Source organism: Aphelocoma coerulescens, chromosome 6 (assembly GCF_041296385.1).
Source record: "Aphelocoma coerulescens isolate FSJ_1873_10779 chromosome 6, UR_Acoe_1.0, whole genome shotgun sequence".
Taxonomy (NCBI): Eukaryota; Metazoa; Chordata; class Aves; order Passeriformes; family Corvidae; genus Aphelocoma; species Aphelocoma coerulescens.
Genome location: NC_091020.1, coordinates 7,276,455 through 7,293,607, shown reverse-complemented (window position 1 = coordinate 7,293,607; position 17,153 = coordinate 7,276,455). Strand labels below are relative to the sequence as shown.

The window sequence follows — 17,153 nt, the reverse complement described above, 5'->3', positions numbered from 1 at the left end:
CTCAGGATGCGGGGGGGAAAGCTCAGCTGAACTTTGTTTAACAAAACTCCAAAGCCAACCAGATCCTCGCACCGAGCGCTGATGAACTCCGTACCGCAGCTCTCGCTGGTTTTCCGTCAGGAGTGCCACAGGTGTAGTGTATTCACTGCAATGCAAATGCGAACCCGCTCGCACCTGAGCGCCGGCGGGAGAATGGCCATCGGGAGCTGCGCCTATGGATAAGGATTAGCTGATACTCCCTCAAAACGCGCTTGAGCCTGACTGGGTTAGTCCTGGCTTCCCCCCCCCCCCCCCATCCCCCCCCTCCCCAGCCCAAGCTGAGGGCTGTACAAACCTCACAGGTGAGATGCCGCGGTGATCAAACCAGCGCTTAGTTCTGCTTGTACTTTTTCTTAGTTTAAAAAAATGTCTTAATCAATCTCATTAAAATGTGCTTTATCACAGCAAAAAATTGTGAAAGTATTGTAAAAGCAATTAAGATTAATTTAGTTTTGACTTAAATTACTTTATCTTATCATTACTTCTCACAAGGCTGTCCTGGTGCATCAACCCATTTTCCTGTTTTAATTAGAACTTGATTTACCCATTAGTAGTGGTGAAACACAACAAATGGTATTAAGCACTAATTTACCAAGAAATATTGGTGATAACACTATCATCCAGTTGGTTTTCCTACCGTGGGCCTTCGTACTGTAGGTGCAATTTACGAAACACGCACCCAGCTGTATAAACTGACTATAGGTGTTTATACATCTCTGGATATTGTGTAACTAATTGCTTGTCACTCCCTCTCTCATGTGTAAACTTTTTTCTTTATATACAGAGCCAAATAAAAATATTTAACCAAAGACCTTGGCTGTGTCTCACATGGAGAAGGTAATTCCCCAGAATGTTTTTATCCCTCTTATTTTGGATGTGACTCATTTCCTCAACCCACTCAGAGAACTGGGAGCCAGAGGAGACGGTGGGGGGGGAAAAGGATCACAAGCTCCCTGTTGGCTACAAGGAGGCATGAAGCAAGGCTGGTCACATTCACTGATGGGCAGTGGCAATTAGCAGTTCTGTGGCTGGGTCACACACTGGTTTTATATAGCTCATGTACCACACCATCACTGCATACCATCTTCCATCGCTCTTTGGGAAGGACAATTAGAGAGACTTAAATAGGATTTGCAGATTGAAAAAGAAAATAACACCTTAAGGAAAAAAAATTGTTTTACTTGAAATGAAAAGTGTTTTTTAAGTCTACTTTTACAATTGCTAGGAGGAGGAATATTTAAACAAAGGCAAGTGTGATGTGTACATGTAAATCCAGATTGTATTTCCACAGGCTTAGAAACCTCACTTGTCTCATCTACACTCCCACCTGGAAGAGTATAGCTTTTCTTTTGGCAGCTGGAATGATACCTGGAGGGAAGGAAAAGTTAACTTCTCTTACTCAGGAGAGGTTTCAGGTCAGGCTTCCCGACAGAGGTTTGGAATTTAAATGTGCTGTTGCAGTGCATTTGATCTGATTGAGCAAAGTAGCGGGTGGTTGTTGTAAGATGAAAAAGGATAAACAGGTAAAACCTGAGGTAAATTGGAAAAAAGAAGTATTATGTGTTGAAATGAAACAGCCATTCAAGGAAAGAGATTTCTAATGTAACTGTCTCCAAGTGAGGAATGTTGCTGATTGAGTTACACTGCTGCCACAGACAGGGCCTGACATTTGTGCAGAGCCTCGGGGAATGGGGTTTGTGGTTGCCTTGTTCCCTGGAGGGATGTGCTGCTATCCAGGCCACCACACCTACCTCAAAACCAGCCCCTTCCAGCCACCAGGCACTGCTTGCCTGCATCCAGGCTGAGGGAGCTCCAAATGTGAGCCTGACTGCACCTCTCCTGCTCTCATGCACGCAAACATAAGTTAAAAAGCAGTTTATTGGGTTCTGCCATTTTAATTTTTGAATTATAAGCTAAGTGAAATGCAAAAGCTAAAATCAGGAACCAGCCAGGTGACCTGGGGTCAAGAGGGAAAGCTTTGCCCAACTGAAGTTAATGGGAGTTTTGCCAAAGACCTTGGTGGAGCCTGGCTTTTTGCCCAGATGCTCCAAAGAAACAAAAGGCACCTTTTTTTCCCTCTGCCCCCAGGTTTGATACATATATGCTGTTCACCTTTCTCATTGAATTACAATTATTAAAATAAAATCCAGGTTGGACGTTCATAAGTATTTCTCTAGAGGTATATATGAAACCAGCTGTGTGTCCCACGATGAAGGAAGATCCACAGTGACAGCAAAGCATTCCCTGCTGTGGGAAGGAGTTTGGCAAAGTCAGAGCTGGGGGAAGATTTCAGTCCAGCAGTCACACATTTCAGCCCCTGGAAGCCACCCCAATAAGCTCAGCAGGGACTCTGTGCACCCCTCTGCTCCCTCCCACAAGGTCCCCACACACCACACTCTCCCCTCAGTCCTCTTTGTGTGCTGAGATGTTCATTTCCATGATTTTCAGCTAAGTTTTCCTCCAGGAAGGTACAAACCCATGAATAACCTGTGACAGCTCCTTCTATCTACAATATCTCCTTGTTTGAAATTCGAAGGAATTTGAAATGAAGGAATGGTTTATGATATTTCATTATTGCAATCATATCAATATTCGGGATTTTCAGGTAAAGTGATTTCGTGCTTGTTACAAAAAAAACAACCCTTAAATAATTTGGACTTAAATTCAAATACTTTAAGGGCATTTAAAATATTTATATTAATGCTTTAAGGAGACATTGACAATTTAATTCTTTTTTCTAAGCAGCTTCCATCCTTTTATTTTCAAACAGTTCTCAGGAGCTTTTTGTCTTCTGGCATCCTATCAAAATGCTGACGGCCAAATGAGAGCAGCAGAGAAGTTATCCATGTTTCATGATAGTAGGAACTGTCCTGCATAATGAGATTTATCAGGTTAAATGTATCACCTGAAATATGCATTAGAGATATTATCCCTCTAATACTATCTTGCATTCCTAAGTGCTAGTACATCTCTCTTACTGTACTTTTGCATTTGTCATGTTAACAAAATTATCTTTGAGTTCTAATAAATGTTAAAATAAGTCAATCAATGTTTCTATTTATCTGCTTTCGAGCACAGTGAACACAACTTATTTGAAATACCCTCATTAGTATTCACAAACCAGTTGACCTTTGTTAGTCCCATCATTATGTAAAAGACAGAATACACTTCTTTTCTTCCTTACAGTGATGTTATTGCTGAGGAGAATATGATTGATATGTGGAAGACAAGCTGATATTGACTCTTGCAGCTGCCCTCTGCTCAGCAGAGAAGAAGTTGTTCAGAGCATTACACTGGGTTCTCAGCCATGAATACAACTGTAATGCCATAATCCGAGCTCAGCATTGTTGCTCTGATCCCGTGTGCCTTGCACAAACAGCGCTGCAGTTCAGGCAAGTGGAAGTCTGAGATGCCAAAGAGGTTTTAATATATGTGCCCCTTGATCATTTATATAAACAAAATGTAATTAACATTGTGTTGTCAAGGTAGACTTAGATTCCTTTGCTGTTTGCCTTGGAGGTTTCCCTCGGTTCTGCACTTGGATGATCCATGTTTTGCTGTAAAGGGGAGCAGCAGTCCTAGGGATTCCCACATGTGTCCATCTGTGACTCAGCTGTCAGCACGCTCACTGCTGCTGTTCCTTCAAGCAGAACAGTAAACCCCTTCAAACACAGAAGTCACTGCAAATGTAGTTGTATCGCTTGTCTCAAGCAGCATCATTAGCTCCTGCCATGTCCAAAGCAATGATCAACCGAGATAAGCACTATCCAGTCAGAAAGGAGACGTGATTTATATCCTAAGGACACGCAGACAACAGCAAGAGGGAGGAAAACGCAAGGTAAACAGCACTGTCAGACTGATGTTTGACAAATTAATGCCATGTCGAGTCTATACTTCCATGCACTCGGCCTCCTAAGCAAGGCAGCTGGAGCTCTAAGAGAGGGCCACAGGCTGAGGGCAAGGCGGCCTCCGCTACTCCTGGAGGACACCACTGCACACAACAGCACTCTGCATTGCTCTGAGGTGTTGGCACGGCCACCAGTCCACCCAACACGGAGACCACAGCAAAATAATGTCCCTGAGCTGCTCACCTGATGAAGCCAGCACAGCCTGGGCACTGAGGCAGAGCCACAGGAGCTGATACAAAGGCAGGGGCAGTGACGCTGGGCTTCGAGTGCAACAGCGATCAGACGGATCTCAAAGCCATCTGCCTCCCATACCTTTTCTAAACGTATCAGAAAAGGCCAAACTTGTCACCTGAGGTGCTGACCAAGGGGATGACCAACCACCTCAAGCCAATCACAGCGCTGTGTGCTGCTGGCTCATGGAGAAGTCTCCTCACATGTGAAACAAGTGGGGGTCCTTTGCAAGAGAGAGCTGTTCTTCAACCAGCTTTCCTTCTGGTGCCTCGTGGTCTTCCCCACTGAAAGCCCATGACACAGTGGGATGTATGGAAAAAGATGTATTCGCAAAGAGTTTGAAAATTCAGCAAGCACTCTGAGAATGAATGGTTAGTGTCCAGCACGAAGGACAGTCAGAGCACAGCTAAGAAATACTTGTGTGTATATAAACTAAAGCTAGAAAAAAAATCTCACTTTCAAGGTTATTCATATCAGTGTATTCAGTACTTTCAGACACAGTATATTTTATATATAATCCCTATATATTTTAATATAGCTTATATTAATTTATAGTGCTGAATATTTATGATACTTCAAGACACCAACCTCTGTAAATTAACTAGGGTTAGCATATGTCTAGGACTTCCAAGACATGTTTTCTTTTTCTCTGAAGGAAAAGATGGAATTTGGCCACCTTCCTAAGGTTCTCGGACAAGGACTAGTCCAGCAGTAGTAGCTCCAGCCCCTGCTGGCTATAGTAAGCAATTCCCCCAAAGCCGCAGAACACATTGATAGTGCTGCTGCTGGTGCAGAGCCAGGCCTGAGGGATGTGTCCCACACTCTACCTGAGCTGTGCAGCTGATCCATGTGCACTGCTGTGCCCAGACTGTTCTGGCTGCTTTGGACTTGTTACACAGAGCACAGAAATTCTCTGCCACGGTGCAGGGCAGAGCACATCAGGCTCTCTTCCTATGAATAACCGCAGATGTGAGGCCGTGTTCACACACGGAATTACCCGGATATACAGAAGCCTCGTTCTAGGCAGGTTAATTCCCAGCAAGTGGTGGGAATACAGGATTCAAAGTAAACAGAGACCCGCAAGCATGCGCACCACCTGCTGCAAAAATTCCCCAGGAGGGAGGGGAAGGTGCGGGGGCTTTACCCTGAAACGCACTCGGGGGGAGGAGCGGGACGAGCTGCCTCTCGCCTTTGCCATGGGGTAGGGATGAGAAGGAGGAAGTGTACCATAAACAGTCCTGCCTCCTGGAATCACCCTCCCAAAGAAATGCTTTAAGGGAGAAGCTGCACGTTTTTGTTTGCAGCAGCCTGCCCTGCTTACATTTAAGACAAGCAGCAAAGCCGTCCTTCAAGAATGTTGTAAACCAGTGCAATGAAGTAATTAAGAAAAGCAGTAACATCAGCGGTGTGGAGTGGTGCCTGTGGCACACCCCTGCAGGAACTGTAGGTTTCCACAGGAGCTGCCGGTCCAGGAGTGTCGGTGCGGATGGGAAACAGGTGCCAGAGTGGGTCAGCAGCATCACAGAATGCACAGTGGAACTGTCCTGCAGGGGAAAGACTTGTAAAACTAGGAACACGTGACCTTCACTAATCTATTTAGCCTTTCGGTAACAAAATTTGTTTGGAGTAGTATTTTCCCCGGCTTTTTGCTAATTCATGTGTACTGTAGTACCACTTTCCTGGGTACCGGTGGAGAGAGGTCTCAGCTGGCAGAGCACTCGCTGAGCAGGGCCCACAGGTGCCCCTCTTAATTATGTCCCCAACCCTTCTTTCAGAAGCTAGAATAGTACAGGGACTAATCTTTCTTAATCTGGGAGTAGGGATACAGAACTTTAATTTTCCTACAGACACATGTCCCAGTTTCTGGGGAATTAAGTTACCCAATGACGTTTTATTAATGCATATGCTTTAAAAGCAGCTCCCAAGGCCACAGCAGCATTTCCCAGATCAGCACCCGTGCAGCCTGAAATAATGAATTTATGCTCTAGCCGGCCATGGCATCCAAATCTAACAGACTTGACTAAAAGGAGCAGCTGCAGCCAAAGCCTAGCCTGGTCCAAACACAATTATACTTCCCAAACCATGCCAACAGCCCAAAGTGTTATTCCAGCGGTACCCAGTGTCCAGTGAAGAGATTTAAAGTTGTTCAAGAAACTGGAGCATCTCTCTGAGGAGGAAAGGCTGAGGAAGCTGGGGCTGTTCAGCCTGGAGCAGAGACAGCTGAGAGGGAACATCACCTCTGTCTGCTCAGAGCAGGGACCAGGCGCTGCTCCTTGGGACCAGCAATGGCACAAGAGGAATGGGAAGGAACTGATGCCCAGGAGATCCACCAGAGCACGAGGAGGAACTTCACTGTGCGGTGACCGCGCACTGGGACAGGTCTTATTCGCTGGGGATATTCCAGAACCGTCTGGACGGGAACCCGTGCCATGTGCTCTGGGACGGCCCTGCATGAGCGGGGAGGAGGGACCAGGTGACCCACGGGTGTCCCTTGCAGCCTGCCCCATGCCGTGATTCTGGGGCAGTGACCAGTCCGCCCAGCGGTGCCGTCCCAGCGGGTCCGGGTCCCGTGTCACCGGCTTCGGGAGCCCGGAACCACCCCCCCGCGCCGCCACACTGCCTCCCCTCGCGCCGTCCGCGAACCAAGGGGACGGCCGGCGCATCCTCAGCTTGCCGCGCCCGGCCGCGCAGCATTTCGGTATGTTGCCCCCTCGCGGAGCCGAAAGCCGCCCTTCGGGCCTCGCGTTGGCGCGGAGCGCGCTGATTGGCCGCTTTGAACGGGCCCGGCGCGGCGCCATTGGCGGAGCGCGGCGGGCGGACGGTTCGAATGCGCGGCGGCCCCGCCCCCGCCCGTGCGGCGCTGCGGACGTGCCTGTGCGGCGGCGGCGGCTCCGCAGGTGAGCGGCGCGCGGAGGGGCCGTTGGTGCGCGCGGCCGCGTGAGGGGCAGGGGGGAGCTGGGGGAGAGGGGTGCGCGCTCCCGAGCCCGGGTAGGGTCCCGCTCCCCAGCCGGGGGCACAGCGCGGCCGCCCGGCCCCTCCCGGTCTGCGGCGGGGGGCGGGGGAGCGCCCCGGAGAGCCGGGAAGGGAGCGGGGGAGCGCTCCGGACCCGCGGGAGCGGGACAGGGGTTGGGCCGCACCGAGCGGGGCCTGCGCGGCGAGCGGGCGCTGCCCGCCCCGGCCGGAGCTGGCAGCCTCTGGGAGCCGTAGGTAACGCGGATCCGCTCGGTGTCCGGAACCCCCCGAGGCTGGTGCCGCCCCAGAGGAGCGGGGGAGCTGTGGAGTGCCAGCCCCGGCTGCTGCCTCCGCGGGCTGTGCGGGGCACTCGCCCGTGACACCCTGGGCCGGTGTTCCCTGGCATGGCTAGCACCCAGTCCCCGGATTCTTACATAGTGGGATTCCTATCTGTTTCTAGCTCATTGAGTGAGTAGCTAGGTAAAAATGATGAGTAGGCTACACTTTTTTCAGTTCCCTGGAGAAGCTTCCTTCAAAGATCTTTTTTTCCTTGGAATCACTCGCACTTTGGGGTGTAGTTTTTCTAGCTGGAATTCTGAATAAATATATACTGTGTTTTTGTTGAGGAGAACAGTTAAGTATTTCACATTATGTCTTAATTATGTGAGGCGCAACCACTTCTAAAGGCCTGGCATGGGTTCAGTGACTTGTCTATGTTCAGGACAGCAACTGTTCACCCTCACTTTCTGTTTCTTTTTTCCTATCCGTTTCAGGGATAGCCACAGCAATGGATGATTACACTAAAATAGAGAAGATTGGGGAAGGTAAGTATGGGGAACAGTGAGCTTTTAAATGCTCCAGAGTTTGAGCTATGAGGTGTCCCAGAAGCTCTATGCACTCTGCCTGTTACAGGAACCACTGAGACCCAACCAAGTGGCTAAATAAGCCTGTGGCTTACTGTGGTAGTTATCTATATCTGTAAAAGCTTTCAGCCTGTCCTTTTTTTGAAAGTGACATGGTCTTTTTAAACAACTGACCAGTGTTGAAAAGTGTCTGCCTTCATTTTGATGGCTAATGGTGTAACATTCCTCCAAAAGGGAGAAAAAATATGTTCTGTGTCTTGAAGCCAGTTTACAGTTTAGGAAAGTCCACTATTCCTGTGTGTATGGACTCACCAGTTGCCCCTGAATTTGTGCAATGTGTGGTTTTGCATGGAGCTGCTGGTAGGGAGTAGTATTTTCTGGATTGATCTGCTCTGATTCCATATGGGCAGTGCAGGTGTCAAGGGAAAGCACAGATTGGAAGCCTCTGTGGAGAAGTGAATTTTAACAATTACTTTCCATTGAGGCACTAAGAAGATGGCTTTGATGCAGATGTTAGTCACAGCCTCCCTTTGACTGGAAATCCAGCCTGTGTTAACTGTAGGAGTCAGTGTTTTTTATAACACACTACAGAAAGCTCTAGCCTTATGTGGACTTGAAAGTTTGAAGTACATTGCTCTGAGATTGCACTCTGAGGCAATAGCAAAAGGTGTGCTTAGATCTTGCAACAAAACTTCGTAACCAAAGCCTTGTGCATGAATCTTTCTGAAATAAACTAGTTTGGCCTCATGTGAGGGATTAATGCTTCAAGAAGGGTAAAAAGAGAAGGCTTACCCAGCTGGGTTCAAGTGTTCTACTTCTGTGAACACTGATGATTAAAATGGATTGATGTGAGATTTAATATTGGTTCCAGTTTCAGTTTCTGCTGAGACCCACAGCACTAGCCTCTCTCCTGCACTGAGGATTGTGCCAGAGGTATTTCTACAACTCATACCCATGGATAGCTGGATCTCAGACTGCAGAAGGAGCACTACTTCCATTTGCAGCTAAACCTTTAATGTTTTAATATGATGTGTCAATGGCAAAATCACAACCATGTATAATGATCTTGGCTGAAAGTTAATCAGCTTGAAACTCAAACAGTATCTGATTTTATAACTACATCTTTCAAATATTCACCTGTCACACTTGGGCTTCTAAGCATCCTAACAAATGTTACACTTCATGGGTGGCATGCTTTAAACAAACAGAACTATTGCTCAGTTAAACTCCACAGTTAAGTAGTAGCTTGTAATCAAACAAAATACTCCATTTGCAAAGACTTTTCCTATGTTAGCAGCTCGTGTTTGCAATGACTTATTTGTACCTGAAGCTGGTACTTCCTATATTTGTTTCACTGTTTTTTTGTTCAGGTACCTATGGTGTTGTGTATAAAGGTCGTCACAAAACCACAGGCCAAGTGGTTGCAATGAAGAAAATACGTCTAGAAAGTGAGGAGGAAGGTGTTCCAAGTACTGCTATCCGAGAAATTTCTTTATTAAAAGAGCTGAATCATCCCAATATAGTCTGGTATGCATATACTGGTATTTAGCTAAACTCTTGGAAGGGCACTAGGTCCCATCAATCATAAATTATTTTTCCACTCATCTAGTGAGGCGAGAACCTTTCTGTTTAATATAGTGTCTGCTTTGCAGCAGATAGTTCAGTTCTATATTTATTGCAGTTTTCTAGTTAAACCTTCCTCATGTTGCCTCTTTCCATTCTAGGAATTGAACAAATTTTTAATAATTTAGAAATTTCTGTAAATTATTTTCAGAGGGGTTTTTGTGAGAATGGAAGCAGCATACCCCATGAAAACTGGCTGAAGCTGTTACTTCAGGCAGTCTTGGCGGTTTATTTGCCCCCTTGGAATAGACCATTTGACTTAAGTGTTCTGATGTTCTTCCCTGCTGTTCTGTAGCAGGAATTTAGATGTGTTTTGATGCTGTCAGAGATGGCACACCTGAGCTAGGAGTGAAACTTCCATCAGTGATGACCTCTAAAAATGATTGCAGCTATTGTCTTCCCCACAACATGCTTGCTCTTTAATGCAGTAAAATGCTTGATCTTTAATGTGCCTTAAAACTGGCCAAGTCCAGCCAGGTAGTGTCTCAATGTAGTTATTTATGCTTGGGTTTAGGAACCCCTACACTCTAATAAGGGTGAAGATGATACTTTAAAATGTGTGCAAATCCTGCTGTGTCTATTAGATTCCTATTAATATTCTCTTAAACCCTCCTAGTAATTCAGGCTCTGCTATAACAAGCCAGCTTCAAAGACAAGCTAGGCACCAACACCCACAGGTGGGGGTTTTTTTAAGGGCAACAGTGTTTTTTTCCTCGGACTCCTGTGTTGGATATGGGGGAACATAAATTTAAGAGGAAGCATATCGGCTTTTATCTCAGTCTGACGCTATTTCAGATACACTTGATTTTCCAGATGACAGTTTAACTCACTAAGTCTGTTGTTTGAAGACTTTTAAGACTTCCATAATAGGAACCTGGAAATGTCAGCTTGTATCCCTGTTGAGAGAGGAAATGTGAGTCTGTGCATTTTGCAGTGGAATTAATGGTATACTCAATTTTTAGTCTTCAGGATGTTCTCATGCAGGATTCAAGACTGTACCTCGTGTTTGAATTCCTTTCCATGGATCTCAAGAAATATTTGGATAGCATTCCATCTGGCCAGTATTTGGAACGTTCACGTGTTAAGGTAATGAGGACAATTCCTTAATTTCAGAGGGAATTTAATCTAAAGATGACCTACTAAGCCATAAGCAGCTCTTACTTTCAGTGTAATTAACTCCTTGAGGAGAAATAAAAGGTTAAATAAGCAGCTGTAGATAATAAGATGAATGTGAGTTTTGCTTTCAAATGCAACTTGAAAAATCTTTTAATTACTGAGGTTGAACTGCCTTAAATTAGTCTTGAGAATTAATTTGTGTGGCTTTTTGATTGATATTAACTCAGTATCTGCAATGTTTTGGATCTCCATTTCCTTCTACTGTGGGGAGAGCTAATATAAGGGAACACCTTTGTGTTGCAGGACCCTAACGTACTAACTCCTTCCCTTCTTTCCTCCTATCTCATCCTTTCTAGAGTTATCTGTACCAAATTTTGCAAGGTATTGTCTTCTGCCACTCAAGAAGAGTTCTACACAGAGACTTGAAACCTCAGAATCTCCTGATAGATGACAAGGGGGTGATTAAACTGGCAGACTTTGGACTGGCCCGGGCCTTTGGAATTCCAGTGCGGGTCTACACTCATGAAGTGAGTTGGGACGTGCTTCTGGTGGTTTGGATAGTGCTTATGTGCTTCCTGCTGAGAACTGGTTATCAAACAGCTGAAAAGAATCGTGGAGTTTTTTCAAGTCATAAGTTAATAAAACTATGAAAAAGTTAGGGTTTGCTTTCCAAAACAGTTTTCCACCTCTTTGAGTGTTTGCTCAAGGTGGTTTTACTCTAAGGTTCCAAAGCATTTTATGAATCCCACTCACAGTGAGTCAGATGGACTCAGACTTGTTGCTCACTATCTCATAAAGGCGTTTTTGCTTTGCAAAGCACTCAAGTTTGAGGGGGCTTGTGGCTGGGTGCCAAAGGATCCTTGCTCTTAAAGAAGTCATGCAGGCAGCTGCTTTTCTTGAAGTAGAAGCTACTGCAATGTAGTTGGTTTGTCTACAAATGAGGTTTGAAACTAGTATTACACTTTTAGTAAATTAAAACGTCTACTACTGGCTATTTTTACCAAAAAATGCAATGCTGCTTAATAATGAATGAGCAATTGTTCTTGCAGTCAATTAAAGGACCTGATTCCACAAACTTAACCTTTCCTTGTTCCACAGGTAGTGACACTGTGGTACAGGTCTCCAGAGGTGCTGCTGGGATCTGCTCGTTACTCTACTCCTGTAGATATCTGGAGCATAGGGACCATATTTGCTGAGTTGGCAACTAAAAAGCCACTTTTCCATGGGGATTCAGAGATTGACCAGATCTTCAGAATCTTCAGGTATGGTGGGCTGAACCTTTCCTTGCTGCTTGTGTGGCACCACACAACAGCTGTGTGTAATTAGAAGTGTAATAGTACATAACATATTTCTGACTAAACTGCTTAATATTTTGCTTGCCCAGAGCTTTAGGGACCCCCAACAATGAGGTATGGCCTGAGGTGGAATCCCTGCAAGACTATAAAAATACATTCCCAAAATGGAAACCTGTCAGCCTTGAAACACATGTCAAAAACTTGGATAAAGATGGACTTGATCTGCTGGCTGTAAGTAGTCTGTCTTAAACTACTGATTAAGAAACTGAGTGGGTTGTTTCAAATACTCCGGAATACACAAAGCCATACTAATCAGATATGGCTAGAAGGAAAATATGGAGCTGCTCAAGCTATCAGCAGTGGTATGTCTCTTCATTCTTGTAGAACCAACACCTTGAGTGACATTCACTCCTTTCACAAGTAATACCAGACTATTCTTCATGTGAAGCAACTATGCCTCAGCTTTTTTATAAAAATAAACCAGGCACAGCTTTAAAGTGAGGACGTGTCTTTACAAAGAGGTCTCAGTGAGAGCTTTTGCCCATCAAGTAGCTGTCACCTTCCTGCTGCCAGCACCAATTGTGATGTGGCTGTATGACTGCTGAGCCAGTTGGAAATGTTTGTTATGGTAGCATGTGGATTAATCTAGGTGCATTCATCTTGGTTAAACTTTCATGATGGTCTTAACTGAGTAAACAAGGATGGAAACAGCTGAATGTATTGATTAGCTGAGACAAGAAACTTAGTTCAAGTTTGTCTGTAGTGTCTGCCTCAATTGCCTTTAAATTTTGAGTTAAAGGTTTTTGGCTGTGGTGTATTAACTCTTAATTGGTATCTCTTGTGTCTAGTGTGAGTTTCCTTTAGTTCTGTGGCCAGGCAGTTAAATTACTACAGCAGGCTTTTAACTGGGAAGCTCTTCATCAGGCTTTTCCATTTAGTGCTCTTCTGGTCCATGTGCTGCCACTGTGGGCTAATTTAAGTCACATCTTGGGTGTGCTCTTTGATGTCCTGAGGTATAAGAATTGTACCTTGGTTGTCCTTTGGCTGTTCTAAAGCTGCATTTGTACAGTGCAGCCCTACATTTGGGGGTGTGGGGTGAGTGCTCTGTGTGTCTCAAGACAAGGTGACACTTCAGAAGCACTTGTAAGCAGTACCTGTGGCTCAGGGCTGTAAGTAGTCACTGAGTAGTTCACTATTCATATTGGTAATATGGCAGAATACTCTGAATGAAGCAGTGTTTCCCAAAAAGCTCATATGATCACAATTTCTCACAGTTTTTCTTGTGGAACAGAGCCCCAGTTCACACTGACAGCCTGAACATTTGTTAAGCATGTAGTTGTCCTGGATAGCTCTGAACCTTGCAGCACAGTTGTCTTACAGAAATAAGACCACTGACAGCATCTTTATTGAATCAGTTTGAAACAGAATTGTTATGGAGTGTGTTTACAAACTAAAATCAATGGAATGGGCAGGAGAATCTTGTTGATACAGTTGTATGAAAAGGACCTGCCAAGGGCTCATCTGTGCTTAGGTGGGGTGTCACTGTGTGAAGCCAGTGGTTGGGGCTGCTGCTAATAAAGGCAAAAAAAAAGTACTAGTTCTTCATGGTGTTAACTCAGTTCTAGTCTCAAAGCATGTTAAATTCTTTAAAGTCTTGTACAGTTTTGCCTTAATCCATGTTGCCATTTTAGTTTCCTGTTAGTGCCTGGTGACAGTGTTATTCCTGACTGGAATCCCTTTATGTTTCTTATAGCACTTTTAAGGCTTTAAAACCAGTAATATAACTTTAAAGGCAACAAGACCGAATAGTTCATTCTAGAGCACAAGCTCAGATATGTCAGTGAAAATGTTAATTTTTTTCTATAGACTATTGCAGATGGAATTAGTATGTAAAGGAGCTGTCTTTGAAAATGTCTTAACTCAAAAAAATGTGTAATTCAAATTGTATGAGTGAGGCTGTAAATTTAAGATCTTCATAACCTAAATGGCCAGCATTTCAAAGCACTTAATGGCTGTCATCAAAAATGTTGCATTATCAAGACAGTAGATGCCAGAAAAAACTGATGTTCCAGACTCCTCAGAAAAGCTTCCTTTACTTACTCTGTCAGTTGCAGTGCTGTAGTCTTAGTGTCACAACATTCCTTTTTCAGAGAAATTTCCCTCTTTAGGTCAATTTTGAGAGGACCTTTGATATCAGAATTAACTATAGGACACTGTTCTGGATATAGGTAATGGGAACCTGCCACAAGGTAAAATTGGACATGCAAGGTTAAATCCAGAGGCAGCACTGCATTTGGCAGAAGTTCAGAAATGCAGATTCAGTGGTTTAAATCCACTTGAAAGACTCCCTGTAGAATGAAGTGTAAAGACAGTTAAATGTCAAGACTGAATACTGGGCAGAGTAATACTGGTTAAGTTTTGTTCTGGAAGACAGATTTGTTGTGCAGACAGGGAAGAGGCAGCTGGTGGAATCCTGATTCCTGAATTTGAAATGGTCTGTCCTTTAGTAAGGAGAAATAAAAAGACTTTGCTAGTTTTAGGTCTAGTAGCAAATTTCTGAATACTTAATTCCTTTTTTGACCCCTTGTATGATATAAGCTGTAGATATTTTTTTTTAATGGCTAAAAATGACCAAATTTCCTCCTGTTCTATAAAGGTCTGGGCTATTTTAATGGCTATGGCATTCACTCTTTTTGCTTATCACCTTTATTGAGGTATTCAATTGAAGTATTTTATTGCAAAGAGACTCAAGTTTTAACTCAGTTTTCTTCAGTCCTACCTGCTTGTAGTCTACTTTCCAATTTGGATTTTGAAACTGACTGATCGTTCTCTTATTTTAATTGTAAAGTGCTTCACCAACCTGAGCAGAAGCAATTTAACATCATTTTTCTCAATGTCAATAACAAAACAAGTGTAAGACCACTTGCCCTTGTAAACATTTAGGGCTCTAACAGCCTAAACCTTATTAATTTCCCTCAGAAGCTGAGACAATTGTTGCTGCTTGGTTCCTGGTTCTGGATTTAGTTCAGTGGATGAGGTACCCAGATACAGGCAAGGGCTTGGTTACAGAACAGGAGGGTAAATGGGATTTTTCACTTTCTGACTTGTAGGGAAATAATCTCTCCAGCTAGGAGAGCACAGAACAAAGGAGGGAAATATCTTTATGGTACTTCTATTATTATGGTTAAATATCTACCTATTTAACATTATTTTAGTTCACATGTCATGAGGAAGTAAATGTTTCTTTTTTTTCTTCCAGAAAATGTTAATCTATGATCCTGCAAAAAGAATTTCTGGCAAAATGGCCTTGAACCATCCATATTTTGATGACTTGGACAAATCCACTCTTCCTGCTAATCTGATTAAGAAATAGGCCTTTGGACTAAATAATCTGGAGGGAAATAATTGTGATTATTATTTTACTCTTAAGTCTGTAATTTGTATGTCTGTCTTTTTGCTCTCAAGACTGGCTGTATTCAGTTTGGTTTTGGTTTAAGTGTTATCTAAATGTAAATATTAACCTGTTAGTGCTGAGTTCAAATACAATGCAAATATTGCTGCAATTAATGCAGTCAACTTTCTATAAATAAAGCTTTAACCCCTGTAGAGGACTGAACTTATTTCCAGGCCATGGCTGTTCTGCAGGACTCATGTTTTCTTTGGAATGCACTGGTAAGGTACCACCAGTACCAATGGCTAAAAAAAAGCTGCTAACCCAAACTTCTAAATGTTTGTTCCTGCTACGACAGGAAATTCTCAAGTTTGAGATGTTTCAGTGCAATGTTAGTTACAATTTTACTTGAGCCTGGCAACTGATGTGCCAAAGAACAACAACTGTGAGATCTGCTGATGTATTGCAACTTACAAAAGTGTAGATGGCCAAACTGATTTTAGGGTTTGAGTTTTTGAAGGCAGCTACAAATCAGGATTTGAGAAAGGTCCTTTGTTCTGTGTTTTTGTTATCTTGGGGGCCCAAGACTTTACCTAGATGTTGGAATTGTAATCATAAACTGAGATGCCACACAGGCTTTCCCCTTTAAAGCTCCCTGTCATTTAACTGAAGAGTTGAGTGTTGTCAAAAGTTCCAATAGAGTTCGAAGGTGTGTACTGATAACTGATTGTATGTTAGTTTCCAATTGCTACCTCCATTCTTGGCTTTCAGACACGCCAGTAGGGATGGGCTGTACATCTGGTCCAAGTTTTATTGGCTCTAGGCACTGTGGTGCTCCTCTGCCTGCTGGTTAGGGACCAAGGATTGCAGCACAGTGGGGAATAGTATTGAAAGTATTTAGATTTCTAAATTGGGTGTGTGAAAGCATTAATATGAACTCTCAACACTGGGGGTTTGTAGGAGTCCTGTCCTACAACTGCTGAATCTTGGCATTAAAAGCAGTGGAGATGACATCTATCCAGTTCATCAGATGCTTATTGTGTCCATCAGTAGCTGAAAGTTTGTGTTAGACCTAGCTTTTGTTAACAAGCAGCATGGTGAGAGGTGCAAAGTGTTTAATCTCCAGAAATACTGGAGACTTGGCTTAATGGAATTGTGGTAGCAGAGCACTGAGGAGGAGAGGTTTTTTGAAATCATACAGGTAAGTTGCTTAATTGAAGGTGGGGGGGAAAAAAAGATGGTGATGGCTGATTCCTTTCTGTTAACACCAGTGAAAGGATGCAGTTTCAAGACAAAGCAGGGACCTAATTTGTCTCCATTTGAATGTAGTAACTTGATATGGGCTGTACAGGCCCAGAGCTTTGCAATTGCTGCTGCTGCTGCTAATTGGTCACCTTGGTGTAGGACAAGAGGGGAACCTGCCAGTAACTGCATTAAAAGTCAGAAGCTAGTGCACAGACAAGGTTCTGTGCGTGGAACAGACTTCAGCTGGGCAAATGAAATACTTTGTTGCTTGTAGTACTGGTAAAGCTTTATTTTTGTTTTGTAAGTAACTGGTGTCTGTCTCAGTTTCATGTGATATGGGGAATGCTTTAGCCTATCTTAACTAAACTACTACAATTTCCAAAGAGGGCTTTTCAAACAATAACTTACTCCAAGTCTGCAATCTTGTTTAGCCAGGCACTGTTACAGCTGCTGCTGTGACATCACTGCAGCTCTGAATGAGTTATTATAG

The 17,153-nt window shown here is 43.9% G+C and overlaps 2 protein-coding genes and 1 long non-coding RNA gene across 4 annotated transcripts; 2 read left to right on the top strand and 1 right to left on the bottom strand.

Annotated features, from left to right (window-relative positions):
* The first annotated feature begins 307 nt into the window (after nucleotides 1-307).
* LOC138112284 (uncharacterized) lies at nucleotides 308-3,088 on the top strand. Of its 2 annotated transcripts, XR_011151637.1 has the most exons (3): nucleotides 308-341; nucleotides 824-876; nucleotides 2,810-3,088. It is a non-coding gene; the product is annotated as an uncharacterized lncRNA (long non-coding RNA). The 2 variants fall into 2 exon arrangements; XR_011151638.1 differs by lacking the exons at nucleotides 308-341; nucleotides 824-876 and adding an exon at nucleotides 1,963-2,644.
* A 1,705-nt stretch (nucleotides 3,089-4,793) lies between these two features.
* LOC138112802 (uncharacterized) lies at nucleotides 4,794-6,902 on the bottom strand. Its single transcript, XM_069020390.1, has 2 exons — nucleotides 6,416-6,902; nucleotides 4,794-5,722 (listed from the first exon to the last, which is right to left on the bottom strand). The coding sequence occupies exons 1-2, from the start codon at nucleotides 6,839-6,841 to the stop codon at nucleotides 5,207-5,209; spliced, it is 942 nt and encodes a 313-aa protein (XP_068876491.1). The 5' UTR covers nucleotides 6,842-6,902; the 3' UTR covers nucleotides 4,794-5,206.
* Nucleotides 6,903-7,006: 104 nt separating this feature from the next.
* CDK1 (cyclin dependent kinase 1) lies at nucleotides 7,007-15,647 on the top strand. Its single transcript, XM_069019099.1, has 8 exons — nucleotides 7,007-7,075; nucleotides 7,904-7,954; nucleotides 9,364-9,520; nucleotides 10,579-10,702; nucleotides 11,089-11,259; nucleotides 11,831-11,994; nucleotides 12,117-12,258; nucleotides 15,287-15,647. The coding sequence occupies exons 2-8, from the start codon at nucleotides 7,918-7,920 to the stop codon at nucleotides 15,398-15,400; spliced, it is 909 nt and encodes a 302-aa protein (XP_068875200.1). The 5' UTR covers nucleotides 7,007-7,075; nucleotides 7,904-7,917; the 3' UTR covers nucleotides 15,401-15,647.
* The last annotated feature ends 1,506 nt before the right edge of the window (nucleotides 15,648-17,153 follow it).

Coding starts and splice junctions, on each gene's coding strand:
- LOC138112802 (XM_069020390.1), bottom strand. CDS start 6,841: ATGCGCCGGCCGTCCCCTTGGTTCGCGGACGGCGCGAGGGGAGGCAGT. Junction 5,723..6,415: donor CCTGCTCTGAGCAGACAGAG/GTGATGTTCCCT, acceptor TTTCCCCTGCAG/GACAGTTCCACTGTGCATTC.
- CDK1 (XM_069019099.1), top strand. CDS start 7,918: ATGGATGATTACACTAAAATAGAGAAGATTGGGGAAG. Junction 9,521..10,578: donor AATCATCCCAATATAGTCTG/GTATGCATATAC, acceptor CTCAATTTTTAG/TCTTCAGGATGTTCTCATGC. Junction 11,995..12,116: donor CAGATCTTCAGAATCTTCAG/GTATGGTGGGCT, acceptor TTGCTTGCCCAG/AGCTTTAGGGACCCCCAACA.